Source organism: Epinephelus moara, chromosome 13 (genome assembly GCF_006386435.1).
Source record: "Epinephelus moara isolate mb chromosome 13, YSFRI_EMoa_1.0, whole genome shotgun sequence".
Classification (NCBI taxonomy): Eukaryota; Metazoa; Chordata; class Actinopteri; order Perciformes; family Serranidae; genus Epinephelus; species Epinephelus moara.
In genome coordinates, this window is record NC_065518.1 from 27404305 (window position 1) to 27422678 (window position 18374).

General features: G+C 39.1%; 1 protein-coding gene across 2 annotated transcripts in view; it reads left to right on the forward strand.

Moving 5' to 3' along the window:
• lmf1 (lipase maturation factor 1) overlaps positions 1 to 18374 on the forward strand; it is a 32630-nt gene that overhangs the window by 7646 nt on the left and 6610 nt on the right. For both annotated transcript variants that reach the window (XM_050059549.1, XM_050059550.1), the window contains 3 exons: positions 9510 to 9575; positions 17322 to 17489; positions 18008 to 18188. In XM_050059549.1, coding sequence (XP_049915506.1) covers positions 9510 to 9575; positions 17322 to 17489; positions 18008 to 18188 — 415 coding nt within the window. The remainder of the gene's footprint in view (positions 1 to 9509; positions 9576 to 17321; positions 17490 to 18007; positions 18189 to 18374) is intronic.

Below are 18374 nucleotides of genomic sequence, written 5' to 3' on the forward strand. Positions count from 1 at the left end.
ACTACAAGTGTACATATCACTGTGTGTATCTGGTGTTTAAATGCAATAAGAAGCTCAGAAATTCAATTAGACATAAAAGGCAGAGAGCAGAAAATTAAACCATGCTCCCTTTATGGTGATCTTCTAGAAAGTCCAGCTACATATGCATGCTAGTACATTTGAGTCCCAGTGTGTGTATTCTACTGGCTAGCTGCGCTATATGGTGGTTACCGCTGATAATGCTGTTCCGATGTTGTTCTAGCATTGTTGCGCAAGCCTCACACCTATCCTCTGGTCTTCCCTTGGGTTAACACCATTAGCTCTGTCAGCACTGGTGCTGTTGTTAGCGCTGTTTGCGCTACTAGCACCATTAGCTGCTAGCTGCTGTCTCAGCCACCTTCATGTTGAGAGCCATGTGCAGAGAATGCCGGCTGAGACTTTGAATTATAGATATGTTCTGAATGTCGTGTATAGCTCCTTTAACAGTTTCTAGAAGCTGTTATTATGGTTATTAGGTTATTAATGTACGTGCTGTGCAACAACAGATCGATTGACTGAACATGAACGTGTGACTAATTGAATAATTGACAATTGTATTAGTCCATTTTCAGGCACAAATATCATGATGGTGATTCCAGCTTCCTTAATGTCAAAATGTGCTGCTTATTCTTCTGATTGGCCAAAACAAGACATTTAATGACAACAGGGTTAGGTAATTGTGATGGCCATTTTGTATTTTTCTTGTGTTTTGGAAACTATTAATCGGTTAATTAAAAGAATAATCGCTAAGAAAAATAATATTTTGTCGCAGCCCTAGTGCATATGTTGGCTTTTCCATTCTGCTTGTGTTTTTTTTTATTTTTGAATGTTTGCGTGGGTTAATCTCCTGCAGTGACATTAGCAGAAGGTGTTGGCGACACCCTGTCAGACTGTATGCAAAGTATTTCAAGAAGTCACCATAAAATATTGTGAAATATGCTGAACAGATCACTCTCAGCCCAATTGGATCAGTTGATTAGATTAAGGTGATAATCCCGATCTGGGATTTTCACAATGAGATTTTCATTTTTTTGTAATAACGCTGCATTCGAGTGCTGGCAAGAATGTCAGACATCCAGAACTTGGAAAGCTGGGCACTTTGTCAGGAAATCAAATCCAGACGTCGAACAATAAACAAAGAAAACAAAATGTCGCAGAGGCTGCGATTTTCTCCCAGCTACTCAACTGCATGTCTTTTCCTCACTTTTCAACTTTCATTCAGATGTGTAATGAACATTCCTGGAAAATACATTTGCACATACTTCACAGAGACAAATCCATTACAGATTACATAATAATATGGTGAGAGAGCTCAAGAAACTGTGAAGAGCAAAGACTCCGTCACAGGGACTGTGTTTGTGTAGCAGCTCGGCAGTGTTAAGTACAGTCCAGCCTCTGCCACAGTCCCTCAGTGTTTGATCCACCCTGGTCACAGCCATTTATCGGTCTGTCAGCCTGTGGCTCACCACTGCTCTGTGACTGCTATACAGTTTCTGCTCGTGAGGATGTCATGGCTTAGCACATACTTCAAAGGACCTCTCAGCTGTAGAGAATGAGTGGGAGATGGGATATATGAGCCCACCCATCATGTTTCTTGTGTGTATTTTCACAGCATGATTACAAAAAGTCCCAATTGTCACACTCTGGGTACATGCTTTAATCCGTGATGGTGGCATCTGTCACATCAATGAGGGAAAATATTTTCTCTGCATTAAAATGGTTATCTTATATCTATACTTGGCATGGGCTGACGTGCTTTTATACGACCATTACTGATGTTGCATTTTCCCCCTTTTACTCTTTACCAACTGTTGCATCAATTCAAGACAAACACTTTCTTAAAAATGAACATGAATGAGAGTGTGTGGGCCTAAATATGAATCAAATATGCTCTTGTTTCCGTGGTTAACTTTGATAAAAACAACAGAATCTGCTAAGATGGATAAAGCACCGCTTCACAGGGGAGGTAATTACAGCAAGCGAAGCTTCAACACACACTAACGGCAAGGTTGGCCAAACACAATCAGGTCCAACATATGGCCGCCAAAATAAGAGAAATGTCAAATGACCATATGTTATGCTAAACAAGAGTGCTCACATACACTGTAGAATATTTGCTAATTAATTGATTAATTACTCATATTAGTTTCTGCATTAGCATAGCTGGATGTGTTTAATATATCATGCAAATTGTGCTGGGACATTAAGCAGCTAGTGTGATTTGTGCTGCAGCTGCTTGTTTACATCAGCAGCCTGCGCGGGTAATCAGCCGGTAAGCTACAAAAAGGTGTCGCTAATGTGATCTGATAGACCATGAAATACAGTAAATATTCTGAAGCGCAATTAGCCGTGTTTACCTAAGGGAGAAAAAGAAAAAGCTGTACTTTTTAGTGCTGATTGATACGCAGCCTTTTATCTTTCGTTTCCTTAAAAATAAATCAGCTTTAAGCTTAATGACCTCGGTGTAGTCATAGCCCTGTAAAATCTGGCTATGCTATTTAATTACTGTGCAAGGGTGACACATTTAGAGTGTTTGTTTACAGTTGCCTTGGTCTCTTACATTGGTCCACATCTCTGTAGTTCTTCATCTTTGTGAAGGCTTTTAGCCTCTCAAATTGGCCCTGCAGCCTCCGATGACTCAGACTAGTCAAAGGGATTTACAGCGAGTTAATGGTTCTCCAGTAGGGCCCAAACAAAATATCAGTGTGGAGGTATTTTGTCTACCTTTGCTAGTCAAGTCCCCAGGAGCAGCGCCAGGCTTTGAAGCTTTTTGTAGTGGCAAAACAGTGGTATTTCAACTTTCAGGTCTGTCACATGATGCCATGGGGCCCAAAAGACTGTTTTTTTCCATAGACTTGAAGTGTGAAAGAGACATTTGTAAATAAGTGGATGCTTTTTTTTTAAGTGACATTACTACTGGAAAATGACTTATTACCCTGTCAGGGTTTGATCAGTCAGTTAACATTTTGAAAGTCTTGAGGAGCCATACGATTAAACGTTGTATCCAGTTCCCATTATACATCCATGGTAGCCCTCTTGTCTTTGTACCAGGGATTAATTTTTAATATGCCACCAAAATATTTAAAACATGCAAAATCAACCACCTTTCCTTGCTAGCAGTTTACTGATAGCATAGCATTTCCTAAGAGAAAAAACATTTTAGGAAATATGCTTGTGGTCTTCTATAATATAAGTAATAAGAATAATATATAATAAGAAGATAGATATCAATTAGTCTTTGTTCATCTGGTACAGAGATATGTTGAGAACATGATTAGCATTGTTGTTACCTTAGCGCAAAGATTGGAAGCAGGGGGAACTTCGAGCCTTGTTGTTGTCATTAACACCTTTGTAGGCAAGCAGGCTAGACACTTGGTGTTGTTCATTGTAGAGTTTCTACAGTGCGAACCACTGAGTATTTTAGCATTCATTTTTCCTTAATGAGAGCCCGCTAGCTGAACCATGTTGTTTTAAAGGATCCACGGTGAACGAGGAATTCAAAAACGGAGAAAATTCTTGGTGAATGGAAGTCATGAGGGGCCACATTTAACAACGGCAAAACTAGATCAAAACCTGTTTACAAACTCTCACGGTGCAGTATGATCCAAGTCTCATTTATCCAGTTACATGCTCAGTACTTCCCAAACAGACAGCCCTCTGTGGCAGAAAACTGAACTAAGGGTAAAACTTTCTTCATCTTACCTGACTGAACATAGGAGTTGCTGGCCTACCCCTGCCTCAAATAGTTAGTTAGTTTGTGTTCATGTGTGACTCTGGTGTTTTAAAGGGTTAGTTCAGATTTTAAAAAGTCACACAGTAGCAGCAACAATACTGCCACAGCGGTAGACCAGCAGCTCCCATGTTCAGGGAGGTAAAATGGCTGTTTGTCAATGTACAGTAGTCTGGCCTTTGATAATAGCCTCACTTTCAGTTCTGTTTTGAATACAAAGATTTAGTGAAAATACATGTGCTTCAGAAATAATTAGCACATGACTGGATAAATGCGACTTGGATTATACTGCATGAGTTTGTAAATGGATGTTTTGATATATTTTTGCTGTCATTGAACATGGACCCCCTTTACGTCAAGTCATCAAGAATTTCCTCAGTTTTTGGATTCTTCGTTCACTGTGAAGGCATGTGAGAAAGTTTTCTTTGCATATTCTACTCAACAGAGGGTGAGTAATTGATATGTGAATGGTCATTTGGAGGATGAAGTATTCCTTTGATAAATAAATAGATTATAAAACCAGTGAATATGGGGTTCTAGATATTTAATGTTTTGTCTCAGAGTGAGTTGCCTGAGTACATTTCTTGTGAAGAAACTCATAAATGATTCATTTCTCTGCTTTTCTGCTGATGTTTATGAGCTTCCTGTTTAAAGTTCTGGCACAGGAATTGTGAACTGGATTACACGTTTCACTGCTGGCAGGAACATCTCTATTAAACACTCCATCATTTGGAAATGCTTTGCTAGGTGTGGAGCTTTGGATGTTAACTGGGATTAGTGTTAACATGAGAATGTGTTTTGTGAGTGGAGATCAGATTGGTTTGCCTGTTGCTAAGGATGTTGGGACATAGTGTTGCTGGCATGCTTACTGGTCCAGGGTGTTGGTGTACAACTGGCACACTGGAATGTTATGACTGTTATGATAAATATCTGTGGTGACAGTGACTTTGAGACTTAGTCGATTGAGGTCTCCTGATCATTTTTCTTTGCCGCTGCACAGTGGCTCTGACCTATTTAGAAAAATAAAGTTTTTCTTTCTTTAGCCTATGAGACAGAGCTGTCTGGCAAATAATTGGCTTATAAAGATCAGAGTGTTGTTTTGTTGGGCTCTAATTTGATTCTACTGTCTAATGTTCAAGGAAGGTTTTTTCTGTAATACTAAAACAGAATTGGGGGGATAAAATCTTGAAGGGGATAAGACTACTGTTTGGTTTGAGAAATATTTGTTATCATAAGACTTCTTCATAGATGGGTAGACAATGGCTTTTTAGGGCAAATTAGGAAAGCTGGTGTGAATTTATAGACATTTTTCTATAACATTCATGTTAAACCTCTGAAATGGATGATAGTTTTCCTTTCTTCCTCACATTTTTCTTTCTCTCTTTCTAATCTGAAATGATTACATTTAATCTGAAGTAACTATTTAAACCTGCATTTACTCATTTTGTGGCCACTTGGGGGCAGCAGAAACAGGCTGTAAACACAAAACTGACGTATTATAACCTTCTATTTGCACATCTAACCAACATGGGGGATACATACTGATGAATTTCTAAACTTCAAGGGTGATATTGATGAATGACGAAAATAATGCCCAAATATCGAGGCTAGTTTTTCAAGTTGAGGCTTTTTCTTCAACTTGAAGCACTTTTAACCTTAAGCCTCACATAAATTACTGTAATGTTATATGACAACACCTGTCCTAGTTATCTAATATTAGAAAGAAAGAAAGTTACATGTGCCATATCATGGTCCAAGATAAATGCTCCCATTTACCCTCTTTCCACAGCTCTAGTCTTTTGAAGCCTACTGAATGTAATATCTTTCACAATGCTTGTATATATAATGTTGTATATATGCTCAATGTGACTTGTGACTTTATTCCAAATTAACTTTCCTGTATAACGCGTAAAAAACCATAACCTTAAATGTACAAGCTTTAGTGTGGTTTGCAGACGTCTACATGTGTGGAATGAGACAGATAACACTGTAAAAAAGAACTGTAAATACATTGCGCATCATTAGTTATTCCACAGTCCATGTAAATTGTACTATTATTTCCACTTGCCAAGTCTCTGTTTATTGTATGTTACCTATTTAACCATTGTTTAGACTAATGGAATAATACTGGGACCATTCAGTAGTTAGGGTAGTGTAGGTGTTAGGGTCTTTGGTTAGTCCAAGGAGTTTTGTATGTTGTAAATATTACTATATAAAACATATTCATTTTGTCATAGGTCAAAGATCAAGGTCACTGTGACTTTGTCTGTCTCATTCTTGTGAACATGATATCTCAAGAACACCTTGAGAGAATTTCTTTAAATTTGGCACAAACATTCACTTGGACTGAATGATGAACCGATCAGATTTCCTAGGTCAAAGGTCAAGGTTACTGTGATCTTGCATCTGTCTCCTTCTCATGAACACAATACCTCCAAAATTCAAAATTCAAAAAAAATTTCAAACATTTACTTGGACTAAAGAATAAACTGATCAGAATTTGGTGGTTGACGGTCAAAGGTCAAGGTCACTGTGACTTCACAAAACATGTTTTTGGCCTTAAATCAAGAGTTCTTTTACTAATTATGACAAAACTTCACACAAATATCTAATAGGATAAAATGATGAAGTGATGGCATGTCATATCCAAAAGGTCAAAGGTCAACTTCACTGTGACATCATAATGTTCTGCAAAAACAGTTTTCTGGCCACTGCTCAACGTCATAACCCTAATCTTGGGTGCCCATGTTGAAACTGTGCTGATTGTATGGAATGATTGTATAGTACTGCGCAGTGGACGTTAATTCTAGTTTTGTGAATGAACTGAAACTGACTGACCGCCTTAAGCAACATCAGCATTAATTAGCAGTCGTGTTTCAATCCACCTGATGAATTTAAGTCCAATTGTCACTATCTTTTTAGATCTGTTTGTCTCTCCACTTTCTCCTGAGGGAATTATCAGGCTATTTTGTACCTAATGCTCCATTTCTCTCATCAACGAGTTGCTAACAGCTGCCCACTGTTAAGTGCTGGGTAGGTAGTATACAGTGAGCCTATTACAGTTTTTTTTCTTGGAAGAGCTGCTTACAGATGAGAGTGGTGAGACTGAACCAAAACAGGAAAGTTGCAGGTCATAATACTTAAACAGTGAGATGAATGGCACTAATGTTACCTGCATACGAATCCTACACGAGACACAGTACATCTTGTGCTGGTGATGATGATAGGTGCGTCCCTCAGACATGTTTGAGGAGCACAGGTTGGTCTTAAAGGAAGCACATTATGACCAGTTCGCTGGCAGATACATTTAAAGGCAAGAGGAGCTAGTTGTGCTGTTATTGTGTTTTACTTTAATGGAGAATATTATAAGATTCGGTAAACCACACATTTAAAAAAGAATAACACAAAACTGTTAATATACTTTTGACGACAGGTGGCTTCTTGCTTGTCCCCCAAGAAAATTTCATAATATATATTTGAGGGTTGTTTTCAGAATAAAGGTTAAACGGGAAGAATGCCATGTGCCTGTATGTATATGTGTCCGTCAAAGTGTATAAATTCAAGACCACTACAGTATAAACGAGGCCCGGCTGTGGTACTGCCACCGTAGTTCCTGTTGCTGTCCTTTTTAAACTCTGTTTTTATTGTTGGATTCCAGGGTAAACCTTTGCTTTGCCAGTCTCTGCTATTGAAATGCTGCGGTTTACCTCACGTCATATGCATTTTTGTCAGTCTCAGTGTACCTGGAAGACAGAACTTGTGGTCTTTACCTCAGTTGTTTTGGAAGGGGCAAAACTCCTTTTTTAGCAAGTCGAATCACTTCTCTCTGTGACTAATTGGTATAACATGCTGACAGAATTTGTCACAGTCTCTTTTAGTGATGACGTCGATGGCGAATTTACTTCTTTTAGCAAACCATTGCTATGTTTTTGAAGTTCATATACATTTCGAAAGCATCAAAATAGTGCAGAAAAGTATTTGTTAGTCTCTCAGTGGTCTTCCTCCATCAGTGTCCTCGCCCCAGAGCCCTGGACACTGTGGGCAGACTGCTCTGTTTATGTCAGAGGTCTGTATATCTGCTTGTAATTGATGACATTTCAGGATCTCATGACTGAATTGGATTATCAGAGATGTCTTCGGCCGCATCATCTCAACAGCCAGCAGCTGCAGTCAACAGCCAAGCTCATAATCGGAGTGAAATGTCCTGGTTTTTCTAAATCTGGTTAGCGAGGTTAGCGGCTGATTTATTCCACATTCCATGCCGAACACATGGCGGGCTGATGTGTCAATATTGACAGTCTCGTGTCCTGGATAGCACCGTATTTACTTAGTTTATTTGCTGAAAAACAGGCTTGGAGCAGAGGATATATTTCTCTCAGTGTCTCTGGTGAAGTTTGAATTGTATTTTCTATTTCTTAGGGAAAACCCTCTTTCATACACTTTTGTCTTTTTAAATTTATCTGTGATACCCAACAAAGTCTGTGAGCTATTTTGTGATTAGTGTTTGCTTTTTTTTTAAGGATGGGCCGTGAGCACTTCCTCATTTCTCAAGGTCAAAAACAGGCCTACAGCTAAAGGTGCTTTCTTTATTTTCATGTGTTCATGTTCAGTTCAGTTCCTAAAGTCCTATTGGCATTGAACTACCAGGGGACCTCATGTGATTTAGTAATGAGCCCCCCCAAATCTTAGTTGGCCTGTATTTCACTCACATTGACTGACCTTATCCCCTGAATATGATGTAAAGCAACAGCAATGCCTGCAACAAAAATGTTAGCTATTTCAGAGGTGCTAATTGAGTTAGCAGTAGATGCACACTTCCTTCTGCGCATTGATTCGGTTGGTGGGTGAAGTTTTGTAGAAAGAAAATAGTTCCTACATGAAACTGCTCACAACAAGTTCTGTGGATTATCTTGAGTGCGTAGGTCATGATTTCTGGAAAGAGACATACCTGCACCACAAGCCGAGTGCCATCTAGTTCCATTACATTGGAGAGTAGGCAGACACCTCTACGGCTAATATCTCTAACACTCTGCAACTCAGTTTAAGGGGTGAACTGTCCCTTTAAACAAGTCTCCTGGCAAACAGTCAATGCACAGTTATTCTGAACGTCTAATTTAAATTAGCACTTTACAAATTTCTGCAGGCGCTGCAGACATTAATTAAGACAGTGGCATTTTAAAGTCATTACATTGATATTTAGCCTCTATATGTATCAATCTAACTACAGATATACAGTATAAAATTAATCAGAAAACCAGCTGCAAACTATATACTGTTTTATTTGTTTATTATATGCTGGTAAATATTGCTTGAGTCAAACCAGTCAGTAACACCACACTGCAGCGCATTTCTTTTTCTTCATTTCATTCCTTTTACTTTATGTCCTCATAATTCATTTAAATTGTTAAATTTTGATGTGATTATCAATATGGGTTACAGATTCTTATCTACAGATGATCATGCCTCCTCTGCCGTCCCTATCTTGGCTCACAGTGCAACAGCATAACTTGTAATTGCACTATTTATTAGGAGACATTTATTCTTTTATAGCTGCTGTTACATTAATGTATGTGGGAATCCTAATCTAATTTTAGTACTTTTGGACAGCTAAATATGGAATTTGAATCAGTGGAGTCTGTAATCTGATCTTCTAATGTACTGTTGATGGTTGCTAATTTGACATGATTTACAGCAGCATTATCTGTTGAGTCCATTGCATCATATAGTGTAACATGTTTGTGTTTTTTTCTGTCTTTTTCAGGGTCTTATTAAAATCAGAGGCGACAAATGCTGGAGAGACCTCACCTGCATGGACTACCACTACGAGGTGTGTGACACAGAATGTTAGTGTAGTTGATATACTGTTTGTGTGTCATGTTTCCCTGCAGTGTGTGTCATGGTATTGAGTTAGCCTGTTGCAGGACATGGAGCGGATGATCATTCTCTGCAGCTATAAATTGATTAAACTGACAAACCTTGTCATCAGCCGCTGAGCTTTGCTTTCTGTCCTCCATAACATCTGGGGGATTTTTAGCTTTCTTTTTGAAGCTTTCATGAAGTCAGCTCAGATTTCAGAGAGATGAGAAGCCAGATGCAACAAGGAAAAGTTATCAAACAGTCTAATATTTACCTCTACGTTTGCTGCTTTCCACTGAAAAGAAAGCCATAATTACATGTAGGCTGTGGCTTTTGATTGTTTTCACTGATTATTTTATAGAATTATTGTTTTTCTATAAAAGTAAACTGATCTGTGCACATTCTAGTTTTTTAGAGACACGTTCTTTGTTTTCTCTAGTGAACTGTCCATAACCCAAAGATGTTCGATGTACTCCTAGAAAAGGGCATTTAGTAGAGTGCAGATCTCCACCAGAGCTGATCGCGGCCACTCTTGACAGTGCATGTGACCCAACTGCACTAAGGTTATTAAATTAAAGCCATAACATAGTCCCTGACCCCATGAAAGCTATAGAGAGTGACACGCACAATGTAACTGGAGCAGGATGTTGTGGGGTTTCAACAGACAGCGCTGGGAATAAAGAGATGGTGTCTGCTCAGGTGTTCTTTGGGTGCGCTCTTTGTAACCTTCTTCTTGGGTGCACTCGGCCTGATAGAACTTTTTGGGTATGCTCAAATGGATGGCAGCTGATATACAATATAGTGCTTTCAAATTGAAAGCATTTGTTTATGGTCTATTATTTAAGATCTTCTTTTCAGAATTTTACAAAATACATTCCGAGCGAAGGCTGACTTCTGACGTCTCAGTGAAAAGAGATCATACCCATGTTCTTTGATAGTGCTCCAGCTATTGATCCTTTCAGCAAGTGCAGACCAGACTGCACATTTGTTGTACCCCAATGATATGATGCAATATGACACAGTGTCCCAGTCTTCATTAGTATCCTTGAACTACACCTGGTGGAATTGTCGCCTCCGGCTTTCTTACAGTCAAGACGGCGTTGCAGCGGGGACTAATCAATCTTGTATTGTGCCTGAGCATATTAGGCATGAGATTAATCTGCAGTTGCTCTGGTTCAAAATGAGACTCAACTTTTCTATGAATGCCAGTTTCAGCCCAAAATGTGTCCTGCAATGGTCAGGCTTCTTTTTCTTTTTTTTTTTATTAGCCTATCCAATTGCGGGAACTGCCTTTTGCCCTGTTCTTTTGCTAGTTGATTTTGTTGATCACTTGCAGTTCCCAACCAGCCAGCTGAGAAGATTAAAAAGTCAGCAGTCAATGACGGAATAAAAAGGTCAATCAGACAGTTTTTTTTAACGATTGTGAATCACTGATACCATAAGAGGCCCTTGAGCACATATATGTGCACAAAAAAATATTAGGCTGCTTGGTCTAGTAATATGTGAGATTAGCGTACACCTGATGGAGATAGTAATGACAAGAAAATCAGAAATCCTCACATTTGAGAAGCTGGAGTTTTCCTACTTTGTTCACTAGCTAGGCTCTAAATTAGCAATTCGCTAAAATTAGCTAAATTTTGCCTGAAAACAGCTGCCTACTACTGCTGGAAATGACACTGATGAAAGCACTGAGACTCAACCAAAACAGTGACGTTTTTGACTGTAAAACTAAAACAAGGAGCTAAAAGATGCTAAAATAGAACTGCTGAGTCATGTCATCATATACAAATATTAATTAGAGCAGCTTCAAGATTTACTTAGTTCATGAGAGCTTTTATGGTTCCTTCCTGTGCTGACCACTTGATACGTGGTTGTTCTTTCATGGGAAAAATCTGCAATATATGCAATATATGCATTTGATGTTTGTAGCTGCAGCAATAGTGAAAGAGAACAGGGTGGTTATCATGAGTGACAAAGAAAGTAGGAGAAACTCAGATTTTCTCATCGTAAAATCCCAAGGCTGTTTGTTGACTTCTGGGAAGTGCGGTGTAGAAAACACCGCACAGCAATGAGCCCTGAGCACCAAAGATATCATGAAAGCTCTTAAATTACCAGTTAAGATGGCACTTGTTGCCTTGCAGTCTTATTTTGAATCATTCTTGTGGGAAGATGGCCAGTATAACTTTCTAAATTTCCCAAAGGCCCGTTTTCTTTGACAATCTGAACATCTTAACAGCAGTCCAGATATACAAAAAGATTTTGCCATGGCTGTGTCTCCTGAATGATGACAAGACAGCAATGTACTCACATGAGGCTAACCACACCAGGGCAACACATTACAGTAACCGCTGTCGTGGGTTTCAATAAATCAGCCTCTTATGCGGACCGTGGGGTTGTGTTTGTTTTTCCCCTGTGGGACGCTCAACCGCTCTGACCCACACTGCTCTGTGTTACCAAGCCGCAGAGGGAGGAGGGCTGTCTTCTGTAATTAACACAGACAGGAATACACTGGCTCCTAAGGGACTGGATGACTGGAGATGACACTCACATGCATATCAAGAATACAATATAGATACTCACACAGTCTGAAATACAATGGGAATAGAAGATAGACTGTTACACAATGGCTCCTGTGGGACAGGATAACTGTTGCAGAGACTATGTAGCCTATGTTACTATGTAACTGTCACAGTTTCTGCCTTTTCATTGAGTTTTGGAAAAATGTTGGTTTACTGGTACACTACAATGTAAATCTGCTATAATTTATCCCTCAACTTTTAGTTCCCAGGGTTAGAACAGTTTTAGCATTGCTAATGCCATGGAAATCACTAAGCCAGTGGTTGTCCACCGGGGGAGTTGGAAAATGATATATGACATAGGATATTTTATCCACTACCCTAATTTATTTGCTCTATTGTTTGGAAAATATTAAACAGTCTCTGTCATCTCTGATAATTAATCAAATGAAACAGGCTGAACAGGGGAAATCATTCCTTTGGTTGAACTACTCTGTATATGTAGATACATGTAGAGTTGTCCACAACAATCGTTACAATAACTTTTGCTAACAGCACTAGCATTGATGACAGATCGTAATTTCCTCATCACTGCCGAGTATAGTCTATTTAATGTATGTGATTAAAAGTGATGCAAAAGTAATGCATGCATTTCAGAGCGATGATGCTAGCATGTTAATATATAGTAGGTACAATGTTTGCCATCTCAATTTAGCATGTTAGCATTAGGGGTGTAAATCACAAGTTTCATCATGATACATTACATAAATTCTTTGGAGAATGATACAACATCTGCTGATATCACAAATTCCAGTGAAATCAAAAAATGTCCTCACTGTCTTCTTCTTGGCTGCTTGTCATTGTCTGCCTGGCACTAGGCAGTAGCACCGTTTGATTGTTAAGGAAGGAGGTGTTCTTGGTCAAAAGTGGTGACACAGATGTGCCATGGGAATTTCAAAACAAAGGTGGATCTTAAAAATGGTGGAATGTATCAACGTTTTTAACTTTGCAATCAATAATATCAATAATATTGGATCATTGGTCACTGAATCGATACATCTGTCCAGATGTATGTATTGTTATCCCCTTAAATAGCAAGCCAACATTTACTAATTGTCTATAAACAGAAAGTACAGCTGAAGTTGATGGGAATAACATTAGTTTTGCAGAAATTTTGTCATAAACCAAATTATTGGACCAACAGAAATTTGATGATGGTGCTAGATAAAAGGTCAGGGGATCTCAAAATTTACAATTCCCCCCTTACTCATTTCATGGCAATCCAGCCATTAGTTGTTGAGCTATGTCAATAAAAAAGTCAGCCTTATGGTGGTTCTTGAAGAAAAGTCAGGGGAACACCACACTCAATATATCACATCAATATATATATACATAAGTTGGTGCCAATCCATCAAGTAGAAGTTGAGGTATTTCAGAGGGCCACCAAAGTCATTACAAGTTATCCTCAAGGAAGCTTGAACATCTGTAAAAAATTTAACGCAACCCACCCTGGAGCTGTCGAGACATTCAATTAAAAAACAAAAATGTCAACCTCATGGTGGCCTGAGAAAACAAGCAATAGCATCAAAAGAGTCAGTTGGATTCATCCTCTGAGGACTCTGAATGTCTGAGGACATTAAAACTCCTCTCTGAAACCAGGCTAAGTGACTATAATTCTTTGGGGCAGAGTGACCCTCTATAATTATGCAGCGGTGAAGGAAACTCTGGGGTACATGGAGCCTTTCAGTGACAATTTACACAAAAAAAAAAGTAACAGAAATTCACTGATTCCAAATTTCCAGTGGCTAAAGGGAACCAACGACCTAATTATATTGTCGATACTATTCATATTTTAAATGGAGAGCAGAAGAAGCAGTAGTTAAACAAAAATGCAGGAAAATGTTGATGGGGGCAGCGTGTGTACTTGATGAACTTTAACGAGGAGAATCATGTGTAACATCAAAAAATGTAAGCCGGATATTTTTACATGTAAATTAGCATGGTATGGCTTCCAATGTACCCCACTGTGATATATATATCTGTGTCTCGTGACGGCCTTCTTTATACTTGTGTGTGTGCACTTCATGGTTTAAATTGATTCTTTTTATGCTGTTCATTATTTTGTCCTTGTGCATTCCTGTTCTATTTTTAATCCTGCTATATGTCAGTGGGTGTGTCTATAGGGTTTCGTGTGGACAACATAGGAAACATTTGCTAAAATACAGTCAGTAGATATAGCAGCATTAGCATGTCCACCTGACAATTGTCAAATAATCAATGATGCAATGCTTTTGCAAACAGATATTATTCTCCTTTACTCATGTTAATATTTACTCTACATTTTAGCTGATGCCATTATCCTTGAATTGCCATGTGTAGCCACAGTGGCTAACAAAAGCTACTTGATCTTGCTTCTAAAGAACTCTGAATCCAACTCTGTAATGGAAAGCCCTGAGAGGCAAGAGAGAAAAGAAAAGATTTTAGCGGATCCATTTTATAAGTCTGATCTAAATTGTTTTATCTCCTGTTTGTATGACAGGTGAAAAAAGGTTTTGTCAGGATAATCTTTCTAAGTTCCTCATTTTTTTCATCCATGAATCAGGTCATCTTAGAAAAATGATCCTAGCGAATCTTTTTTTTTTTCTAACCTGTCAAAACTTTTTTAAAATGCCAGCAATAGCCGTGGCCTACGTGCATTATGTATTGGGGTTATCCGTCCTTCGTCTGATCATCCCTCCCATTCTGAAGAATGCCTTGAGGGCACAAACGTCCACTTAGACTCAGCAATGATCTGAATGAACTGATAAGATTTTGGTGGTCAAAAGTCAAAGGTCACTCTGACCTAATCTCTTTCATTCTTGTGTAAGTAACATCTCAAGAACGCCTCAAGTGAATGTCTTCGAATTTGGCACAAACGTCCTCAGTAATGAACGGATTTGATTTTGGTGGTCAGAGGTCACTGTGACTCTGTCCGTCTCGAAACCAATATCTCAATAAGGCCTTGAGGGAAATTCCTCAAATTTGGCACAAACATCCACTTAGATTCAAGGCTGAATGGGTTATAATTTGGTGGTCAAAGGGCAAGCACAGTGTGACCTGACAAAACATGGTTTTTCCTCAAGTCAAGAATTCATGTATTTAAATGACCAGATTTCATACAAATGTGATAAAATGATGACATTTTATATCCGAAAGGTCAAAGGTCATCTTTACTGTGACATCATAATGTTTCACAAAAAACACTTTTTTGGCCATTATTCAGTACCATAACTCAGAAACAGAAGGAGAGACATTTGGTTGAATTTTTCTTTCTCACTTGCTTCTTAGGGGTTCCGTACATATGTACTGGGGCTGTTTAAAATGTAATTACATGTACTGGATCAGAAAACATGTTGTTACCTGACAAATAATATATTAACTTGGACCTTATTTCATCTTGGGTCAGTTTCCCTGCTTTTACCTTAACTGTCACTGGCCTTAGAGGTAATGCAGATTCACAGAGACACACACACACACACACACACACACACGCACACACACACACACACGCAGTACACCGGAAGCCACTGGCGCCAGGTGAAGCCTTATTAACCCCCTCTGACACACTGCTCTCTTTCAAACCTGCAGAGAAACTGCAGATCCCCTCCTGTCCTGACTCCCAGGGGACGGCGTAGGTGTGTTTCAGTATAGTTGCTGTTTTGTTTGCTCCGGTTAGTTTCTTGTAATGCAGCTAGCTTGCAGGCCAGGTGGGGTTGTTTGGTTGTCTGAGGTTGCAGGCTCCTTGCCCTCGGATTTCCAGGGGTGTTTTGGTAAGCTACAGGTTAAATAACCTTTCTTTTTTTTTTACTTCCATTCCATGAAAACAATAAGAGTATAGACTAGTGTGCCAGTGTCTTGTTTTCTTTTCCCCCCACCTATTTCTGCGCTGTGTTTATTTTTCACCACCTCACCTGACACTATTTGCATGTTCACCTATTACACGGTTTGCATGTGACCACATCTCACACACACAATTAATCATATATACGCAAACACTGCACAGCTCTGTAATGTATGAGTGTTTTTCTTTCTTTTTTTTATGCGTAGGTGGTGTTGCCTTCATTTAAATGAAGTTCCACCTTTATTTAGACATGGAAATGTTTCCCCCAAGGCGTGGCACCATAAATTACTCTCCATCCCCGGCTCAGACAAGGTTTTGGTGCCAAAGTAAAGCAGAGAAAACATGCATTTTAAGCAGTAGAAGAAGTCTATGTTTAGCATAGTAGCAAATATTAAAGGAATACTTCACCCCTTAAATGACCATTTGCATATCAATTACTCAGCTTGTGTTAAGTTGAATTAGTGAAGAAAACTCTGTTATTCTCGCATGCCCTCAGAATGAACGAAGAATCCAAAAACTGAGTAAAGTCTTGACAGCGAAACTATATGAAAACATCCTTTTACAAACTCCCACACAACTCGTGCAGTACAATTCAGTTCTTCGTCATCCAACTGAATGCTGAGTACTACCCAAACAGACAGCCTTTTCTGACAGGGAACTAATTTCACCTTGCTGAACATGGCAGCTGCTGATCTACCACTGCCTCAATCATTTAGTTTAATTACTTTGGTGTTTTAAAGGGTTAGTTCAGATTCAGCAAAGTCACACAATGATGCAAACAAACTAACTGATCGAGGCAGCAGTAGACCAGCAGCTGCCATGTTCAGCAAGGTAAAATTACTATTCTTGTCAATGGAGTTTGGCTTTGAAGAAAGCCCAGATAATTTTCATACATGATAAATTAGACTTGGAGACTTGGATTATACTGCATGAGGTGTGTGAGAGTTTGTAAACAGATGTTTTAATATAGTTTTGCTGTTGTGAAACATGACCCCGAATGACTTCAATTCATTAAGAATTTTCTCTGGTTTTGGATTCTTCGTTCAGCAGAGGCATATGAGAAAAACAAAGTTCTCTTCATTATTCAAAGCAAGAGTAAGAGTCATTGATATACGAATGGTAATGTGGTGGGTGAAATCTTTATGGATAAATTCATGCAACAAAAATTCACTGATAAAAGTTAATGATTATCTTGACAAACCCCTCGGTTCCGACACTTGCTGCTATAAAGCAACCTTTCTGGCATTTTCAAAAAATGGGTTGGTGGGTGGGTTTTAGATTTTCACCTCCTTTTTATTCTCTGCTTTGCATCTCCTCCCAGACCCAGCCAGTTCCTAACCCCATGTCCTACTACATGCATCGAGCCCCATGGTGGTTCCATCGCTTTGAAACGTTGTCAAACCACCTCATCGAGCTCATCTTCCCATTCTTTACCTTCTTGGGTAGGCGGATGTGCATGGTCAACGGCGCAATCCAGATCCTGTTCCAGGTAATTCACACTGTTCACCAACTCACAAGAGCTGATCATAACAAACACTGGGGCTGTTAATGGTGGCATCTTGTGAGGAGAACCTGTATTTCCACAGATCGGGGCTTTGAATTTAGAGTTTTACTCCACTGTCTATCAGGGTGCCATCGTGTAATAGCATGTCTTAGATCTAAAATTGGTTCTGGACCAGTCATAGCATTACATGTTCCATTTTTTATTACATTAAACATGTTGACTAGCTGATTTAAGGGGATGTTTTATTACATTTATCTGTGTTTAATTGCATTATGTGCTGTTCGCTTAAATTAAATTTGTGCATCATGTGCAGTGGGTGCCAGAGCTCATGTTCCTGTATGCCGATTTTGCATGGTTCAAAATAAGTCAGTACTCAACCGTTCACATGTTGGTTGAACTCCTTGAAATGCCTACATTATGTAAAGTGATGCAATATAATCAGTTCAGCAGATGTTACCTGATACATGGCTGTCTTTGACTCTGCCTCGTCTCTTGTGCTATAGGTGGTTCTGATAGTAAGTGGGAACCTCAGCTTCCTTAACTGGCTGACCATTGTTCCCAGTCTGGCCTGTTTTGACGACGCATCGCTGGGCTTCTTGTTTCGCTCTCGAGGTGGAGCCAAGAAGGCAGTGCTGGAGATACAGAATGAGGATGCAGCTGGACGCACCCCCAAACCCACCAAAGGTATTCAGGGGACACATTCACAAAACACCCTAAGGCTTAAAGTAGAGAGATAACTCCTTAAAGTAAAAGACATGTTAGTCCAAACTATAGGACTCCTGTGTTTAAGAGTCTAAGAGTAATTCACAAAGCAATTTCAAGGTTCAAGGTTAATTTATTGTCATTCTGCAACTCAGAGTTTCATAATGA